This window comes from Pleuronectes platessa, chromosome 14, assembly GCF_947347685.1.
Source record: "Pleuronectes platessa chromosome 14, fPlePla1.1, whole genome shotgun sequence".
Classification (NCBI taxonomy): domain Eukaryota; kingdom Metazoa; phylum Chordata; class Actinopteri; order Pleuronectiformes; family Pleuronectidae; genus Pleuronectes; species Pleuronectes platessa.
The window spans coordinates 9,450,811-9,459,235 of record NC_070639.1 but is presented as its reverse complement, the minus strand read 5'-3'; the positions used below and the strand labels follow the sequence as shown (position 1 = coordinate 9,459,235).

The following is an 8,425-nucleotide window of genomic DNA, read 5'->3' as shown; positions in this document are numbered from 1 at the left end:
CAAGGGGGGACTGGGAGGGTCTTGAAAACATAATGGTCACATGACCTAAAATGGGTTCCGTTGCCTAGATACAGGGGGTGTCTCACATTACCCGATATCTGACATTACCCAGCTCTCCCCTAACTGAGGATTAGAAATATATTCACTTCTTTTTTTATGATAATAAGAAGCCCGCAGACTGGATTAATTGAGGATTGTCTCATCTTCTGGTTTTCATCCCTCCCAATGTTTAATTAATGACCCCCCCCCCCCCCCCCCCCCCCCCCGTTCACTTTCACACATTCCTGCAGCGTGACAAGAGACGGAGCAACATATGCCATCTCACTGCATCAGTAAAGAGGGAACAGACTGATTCTCCAACAGGGATGCAGATAATTACAATCCAGTCACTAATTAGACAGTTTTCACTTGACCAAATGACCGTACATGCAGAAAGTCAGTCTGTTCACTAAACATCAGGATGAAAGCAACTCTGTAAACACTTATAAACTCACAAATAACTTCAGGGGTTCATTCTTAAAGACTTATTGCTATCAGGGATGTAGCACTGGATTGGCTAACCTCTTTTATGTCAATTACGTCCTGATCTGTTGGAAGATGCCTCCTCCTCCTGTGCACGTGTCTTTTTTGGGGTCCCCCAAGGGTCCGTTTTGGGTCCCCTCTTATTTTACATACTTTACATGCTACTCCTGGGGCAAAGTCTGCAAAATCACAACACAGATTTTCATTGCCATGCAGATGAGGACTTTTTAACTCTGTTTTGAACGGTGCATATAAATAAAAACAGATTTTCTGTTCCATTGTTCCAAATTGTTCCATGAGAAATTCATCTCAGATCAACTTTGCTATGTGTTTTTAGCATTGCTTTCCACATATTTTTCCTCAGAAAATCCATTATGAGAATTATTATTATCATAGACAATATCTTTAAATCAACCAGTCAACCAATCAACCATCTAAATGGCATTACCACACTATGTCAAGCTTGGACTTTATGTTTTATGACTTCTAAGTTATTTGAGTACATGCATGCCTATTCTGATCATGAAATTATATTTGGATATCACATTAAGAAAGACATTTCCAACAATTATTTTGGCTCAGTCATGCTCAACCCGGTGAACCACACAGATGAATGAAATACACAGATTACCGCTGGTATGCATCTGTTCTATAAAAGGCCGTGGTGTAAACATTGTCTAGAGTCTGTTTTAGAACCAGTGGCAGTGTGCAGCTTGTAATGTGCAGTTTATGACTGAACATGGATACGGGGGTAACATCGTACCAAGAGCTCGTAAGCCTGGCTGCTCACAGGGCTTTAGTTGGGACGATTCACCGCCACAGACACACACACACACATGGATGCCACCAAACAACTGGTTGTCCTGTGTGAAATGAGAAAATGAGTTGAACTGACAGATGGAAGCAGCAACACTGAGTCACTCTCATCTAAATGGCAACAATAATAATCAGTCAAGGTATTAGGGGATTTTCAGGGCATCAGAATCCTAAGACCAGGGGCCCATTCATATTCATCCATATTCCATTCATCAATCATTCTTGATGAATGTCATTTTGGACTGACTGTATGAAAAAGAATACCAAAACCCTTTTTCAACCGTTATTCGTCAGTTTTATTGTAAATACCCAACCGGTGATAATGATTAACCAGAGCTGATTAAGTGTATAGTCTGAAAATATGACTTTCTAATGTACCCAGTAATGCTGTTGGATACCTGGTGTCTCCCCAGTAATTAATTGGAAATGCAAATTCCACCATGATCTTTTAAATCCGGAAAAAGCCACTCTTCCCAGTAGAGGAACAATGGTGAATCTGCAGGGCTCACAGTGTATTTCTCAGAAACGAATCCAACTGTTTAATTTGAATCTTCTTTTTCTAATGAATGGCTTTGTTTGTGCTGGCGATGCATGGGTGTAAATAAGTAATGAAAAAAGAATAAGGAAAAGCAGAGGGATGAAGAGCTGTCCATCATCACCTTAGAGTTGGTAATCCTCACCTCCATGTCCAAAGGTCAGGGAAAGCTTTCGCTGGCCAGTGGAAAGTGAGTCACACAGCAGCAACAACGTGGGCCCCGGCAGGCTTTACAGTAGCTGCATGTGTGGCCTGACTGTGAGACTATATCAGCTATTGGGTGCTAAGCTGCTGTAATTCATAAGGGTGTGTTAGGATTTGTATTCAATGAGTTTAGGTGGCATGTTAGGTAGAAAACACACAGCACATATCCAGACCTGTAATATTTGCTTTTGCCACCATGGCAGTTTTTTTGGTATCAGGAAAGAGCGACTGCTTCCTGATGCTGTGAAACAACTGGACCCTGAGCCGAGGGAGGTGAGGATGAGGTTTATGTGTCACCATAGATACGTCTGTATCACTGCAACACTCCTCGTCACAAGCCCCACGCTGAGAATTTACACTCATCTCAAATACATGTGTGTTATTGTGTGGGTATTAAAGAAATTGTTTTAAAGAAAGTATTTGTACCTGATGTATTCACAATATACAGTAGATGTGCTATTTTGAGACACATTCAAGTTGCATTGAAGTGTGTTTAAATACACAAAATCGGTTTCACACATACTCAATCATGTCATGAATGTATTTCTTGAATACTATTAAAATATTTTTTTCAGAGTCATTCAAAGATTATTCTATGCATCTTACATCTTTACCATTATCTCCAATGTCTTTACACAAACATACACACAATAATATAATAAAATTCAAACTTTACTTGGTAATAAGGACAAATAAGAGTTCAGCTTGGGTTAGTCCCCTCCTGGACCCGCCCCTGGATCAGCCCCTTTGTTGTTGTCTGGTCACCAATGTAATTTTGGTCCTTGCAGCTTTTACACTGTCTAACATTGACATACAAATAAGTCAGATGTATTATTATTATTTGTATTATTGTTATATTAGCTGGTATCTGCTGAAAAGCTGCTTAACAAATGTGAATACATATAATACATATACTTAATCAAACTGAACATGTGCAGAGAAATATAGTATTTCCACTGTCTTATTGGGCTCCCCCGACAGCTAATCAGCAAAGGTCCACTGGGATCCGTCCAAAAGCTAGAGCCACTGCTCTGACAGATAACAGGAGATAAATGAGGTGCAATCAGACATGGGAGTCTTTTACTTCATCCATCCTCCAGATAGAACTCACACAATGTGTGATCTGCAGTGAAGAGTAAATTATTGTTTCATATTCTCAGCATCACATAGCCACCAGGGAATAGCGCCTGTCCAGAATAACTGCAGGCAACAATGAAAAGAGGCAGATTATCAACAACAGAGCCGTAGAGAAGTTGAATTATTTAGAATTATACTCGTGGATCTCTGAGATAGTGATGGTGAACGTGTGAAGGCCTCAGCATCTGCAGCTCTCTCACACTGTTTGAGGAACTGGAAGTACTTTACCTCAAGCACCACAACAGAACAGCGCAGCCCTGTGGTCAAAACGAGCCACACAGCACATGAGAGGATTGATGAAGTCTGTAAACTCACAATGCTTCTCATTAACACTGAGATATTTTTTGCTCTTTGTAATTTGCTTTTGCTCTTTTTTGCTCACACATTTTCTGTTTATGTCTGTTAAGCACTTTGGAAACCTGTTTTTTATTTCTCTTACATATTTCTCCATACGGGGGCGGAAGAGACAAAATCCTCACTCCATGTAAACATGTTTCTGTGAAGTGAACCCACAAGTCAGAAGTTACATCCTTATATTTTGGGATCACTCTGGTTTCCACTGTTGGATTCTGTTTTGTGTTTTTCTTTGTGTCGTCTTGCTTTTCCTACTACCTCACTTTCAGTTTTTTGATCTGCTTCATTTAATGTTCTATAATCCCTGCCCATTATTTTAATAGGACATTGTTTTATCTATATAGATTGCTGTCATCAGAATGTGCCCCTTAACCTCTCCTTTAAAAATCCAATAAAACATTCAAATAAAATAAAGCTTTCTCTTGCTATTAAGTTCACCAGAGGTTATTAAGAGTTGAAAAAAATCAAACAGGTATTTTCCAATGTTACAAAACCTTTAGCTACAAATTCCCACCTTTTGTTTTCTGTGTCTCAACCACTGCTCTGCCACAAAACACGGTCATAGATGATTATAATTAAAGCTGCACACCCCTTTATCTCTTTTTTTACATTCAATCATGATCAACAATTAACCTGTTAAATATTAAGAATTCAGCTTTTGCTGTTTTCCATATAAACACACATGTCCACTCCGTCACCTCTGTACAAGGTATTTGTTTTTATTGATTGCGCCAAGGAGGATCTATTTTCATCAGTATTTTAATTTATTTTATTTAAGTATTTCCTACACTAAAAGTATTTTTCAAATATACATTTGAGCATGTGATTGTTGTATGAAGTTTTTTTGCTGATCATATTGTCTCTTGAGCACCTCCATCAACAACAGGCCAGTCTTGCACCGCTGCCTCCTCAGAGAGAATCCATGAGAGAATCCATCTTCATTCTCGCCTCCTCATTTGAGAATCAGTTCCCCAAAGATGAGATCTGCTTTCACATAAAGTCCTATGCCTGCCCCTCGTCCATGATCGCAGCATCTGGGACGGCCTCTTGACTTTGAAACGGTTCATTCCTCATCTCAGGCTCCAGATCCATGACTGGTTCCTCGTCCATCGTCACAAGTCCCGCCTCTTCTGAAAGAGGTTCAACGACGGCCTCTTCATAATCAAAAGGTTCATTCCTCATCTCAGGCACCAGCTCCATGTTTAGTTCTTCATCCTTCTTCACGAGCAGCTCCTCTTCTGATAGAGGTTCAATGGCAGAATTTTGGCTCTGAAAAGCTGCCCTCATAGACTTCTCCATCTCGTACAGCTCTGCTTCGCTCAATTCCTCTCTGAACATGCTCACGTCGTCCTGTGGCTCAGACTCCATGACTTGCTCATCTATGATTTCATAATTTCTCTCCATGTCCATGTGCCTCTCTTCAACCTCCTGACCCGCTTCAGCATCCGCCTCCAGGTTCATCTGCACGTGAAACTCCTCATCAAACATCGGGTTCTCTCTGAGTTCTGGCTCTAGTTGAACATCTGGTTCGACCTTAAAGTCGGAGTCAGCTCGCATCGGCTCTTGGTCTACCTTAACTTGTGGCTCTGGCTCATCCTCTGGCTCTGCTTTAACCTCCTGCTCCGCTTTCACATCTTGTTGCTCTTTAACTTCTTGCTCCATCTTAACGTGCTTCTTCACGAGCAGCTCCTCTTCTGATAGAGGTTCAACAGCAGAATTTTGGCTCTGAAAAGCTGCCCTCATAGACTTCTCCATCTCGTACAGCTCTGCTTCGCTCAATTCCTCTCTGAACATGCTCACGTCGTCCTGTGGCTCAGACTCCATGACTTGCTCATCTATGATTTCATAATATCTCTCCATGTCCATGTGCCTCTCTTCAACCTCCTGGCCCGGTTCAGCCTCCGCCTCCAGGTTCATCTGCACGTGAAACTCCTCATCAAACATCGGGTTCTCTCTGAGTTCTGGCTCTTGTTGAACATCTGGTTTGACCTTAACCTCTGACTCCTCCTTAAAGTCGGAGACAGCTCGCATCGGCTCTTGATCTACCTTAACTATTGGCTCTGGCTCACCCTCTGGCTCTGCTTTAACCTCCTGCTCCACCTTCACATCTTGTTCCTCTTTAACCTCTTGCTCCACCTTAACGTTTTGTTCCTTTTTAACTTCTGGCACTGCCTTAACCTCTTGTTCTTCAACTTCTGGCTCCACCTTTACCTCTTGTTCCTCTTGAACTTCTGGCTCTGCTACAAACGTTTGCTGCACTTTAACCTCTGGCCTTACTACAACCTCTACAATTTCTTGCTCCACCTTATCGTGTGGCTCCACTTGAACCTCTACTTCCTTCAGATTCTCTTTCTGGATCTGCTCCATGTCCTCCTGAGCTGCAGATGATTTTTGGGAGCCCAGTCTTGCCTGTGGTGCGGGAACTTCCACATGACCCTGCTCAGGCTCCAAGTCTGCCACTAGGGGGGGCTGCTCTTCTGTTGATAAATCAGGATCTTGTGCCACACCAGGAGCAAGTAGAGGCATCGCCAGAGTCACTGTAAAGAGTAAATATTTAAAGTTAAATTTGATGAGATCCTTATCACAGAGCCGGAAAAGACCCCCCCCCCCCCCCCCCCCGCTACTTTATATGACTACAATAATAACATAAACAACTTCAAACCAGATGTTTGTGTTTTCCATCTTTTCTTTTACCGTGTGTATCTTTGTGGTTCTTCTGTCTTTTTGTGGTAATTTTACGTCTCTGTTTTTGTGTTCTCTTTGTGTGTCTATGATTGTGCCTCTTTTAATTATTTGGCATCTCTTTGTGTCCCTTTTGTCTTTTTTGTGGTCTTTTAGTGCTCATTTGTTCTCTTGTAATAATCAATCATCTTTTATTGCACCTTTTACAGTGGTGGAGGAACTCAAACACTTTACTTAAGTCAAAGTACAAATTATTAGATTAAACCAAGTAAGGGTCAAAGTACCAGATGTTTTTTTATGAGTAAAAGTGACACTTTTAAAATGCAATAAATCCAGTGTACAACCAAGTACAAGGGCACATCAAGCAGCTATCAAGTCTCTCTGGTAGAGAAGAAACAGACTTCTGTGATGCTCAAAAATGTGTCTGGTAAAGAATTAAAAGCTACATCACATACTCCAGCAATAGCCCCAGCTTGCATTAATCAGAGAAAATCTCTGAAACACAATGAAAAGTAATAAAGAGAAATTAGTAGAATGAAAATCTGAAAAAAACATATCTCTTACCTGCCACACTCAGTAAGAACAAAAGCAATGTCTTCATCTTGATATGTTGGATTAAATCTGAATATTTATTATCAACTATAGACGGTGATCTACTGTAAAATCTTCCTCACAGAGTTATATCCAACTGTTCATGTGCCTTTATGTGTCTCCGCTCAAAGTAAAACGGTATTTATCAGGTTTCCTTATAGTTCTCCTTATCTTTATGAATACCACTGGTCCTGCCCCTTTTCGTTTCTTCCGCCTCTCAGTAAGTTATCAGCACGTATCCTTCCCGTCAACGTATCTCGCCAATAGTCCTCATTTTATCCTCTTTTGTTTCCTTGTGGCATGAAGTGGGTCATAATGAAGTAAGGAGAGACTTCTCATAAGTGGTATGAAGGGCAGGAACCATGAGCTAATGCTTCTTCCTTTACCTTTTCCGTATATACATTTTTTTTACCTTTGGCCTTCATTTATTTTTCCTAAAATAATCCCTTTGTTGACCAAAGGGATAACTTCATTGAACTAACTGAGAAAATTGGTTCAGCTTTCGTTGCTGGAAACAATGTGAAGCAAAACTTTGTGTGTTGATCAGATTCGAAAATATTTGATTGATCCTCGGATGGAGAACTGGGTTTCGTTAGAATTGCTCCTGCAAAGAATAGAAATATAGACAGACCAAGACAATAACAATGAAAAGAAATGCAAAATGTAGATAAGAATATAGAATAATAAAGATTGTAAAAATATGTGCATACATATGCAGGAAGAAGCCAAGATTGAAATAGATTAAAAAGTTGTTATTAGTGCAACACTGCACTTCACCTAATCATGTCATGTGGACTCTGACCTGCTGAATTCCAATGAATCATTATTTGCAGTTCCTGAAAGAACAGTCGAACCCCACACAGATCAGGGCTGGTGAAATCTTTTCTTATTATTTCCTGTTTATCATTAATGTCCTAAAATGCTGCGGTGGTTGAAAAAAGGGGAAGTACACAGACTGTGATAATGAGGAAACAGATTTGCTTCACTGTGATACATTAACCAATATTTACTCATCTTTAATGTGGGAAAATGGTTCCTCGTGAACAAAAAGAAAAGTTCCGATAATGAATATTTAGCTCAGTCAACCAGTTTTTTAACTTTGTGGTCAAATTTTGATTCTGATTTTGTTTCTCAAACTTATTTTCTCACCTGCTGTGACATTATGTTGTTTTGATGTTATTAGGTTATCCATCATTCCGTCCCATTCTCGTGAACATGATAATCCAAGAACTTCTTGAGGGAATTTCTCTCACATTCATTTGGACTCAAGGATGAACTGATTACATTTGGGGGTCAGAGGTCAACTATAAAGGTCATGTGACCTCACAAAGCCCGTTTTGCCTTGTTAAACTTGTTATGTTCAGAAAGCAACAAGAGAATTCTTTCAAAACTGGCACAAATGTTCACTTAGTCAAATGGATGAATTGATGTGTGAATGGTTAAAGGTCAAAGTTGACTTAACAATCTTTATTTTGTTTTGTAAAATATTATCTTATGAATGTCTCAAGAAAATCCTTTCAAAGTTGGCTCCAAATTTCACATAGTCTAAAAAACAAAATTAATTTCGTGGTCAAAGGTCAAGGT

General features: G+C 40.1%; 1 protein-coding gene across 1 annotated transcript; it reads right to left on the bottom strand.

Annotated features, from left to right (window-relative positions):
• Nucleotides 1–4,460: 4,460 nt before the first annotated feature.
• Nucleotides 4,461–6,944, bottom strand: LOC128455915 (probable inactive protein kinase DDB_G0270444). Its single transcript, XM_053439876.1, has 2 exons — nt 6,815–6,944; nt 4,461–6,105 (listed from the first exon to the last, which is right to left on the bottom strand). Exons 1-2 carry the CDS (start codon nt 6,849–6,851, stop codon nt 4,571–4,573), a joined length of 1,572 nt encoding a protein of 523 aa, XP_053295851.1. The 5' UTR covers nt 6,852–6,944; the 3' UTR covers nt 4,461–4,570.
• Between the last annotated feature and the right edge of the window lie 1,481 nt (nt 6,945–8,425).

Excerpts from the sequence above, each read along its gene's own strand:
- LOC128455915 (XM_053439876.1), bottom strand. The coding sequence starts at position 6,851 with ATGAAGACATTGCTTTTGTTCTTACTGAGTGTGGCAG. Across the intron at positions 6,106-6,814 it reads GTTCTTACTGAGTGTGGCAG|TGACTCTGGCGATGCCTCTA; the intron begins GTAAGAGATATG and ends TACTCTTTACAG.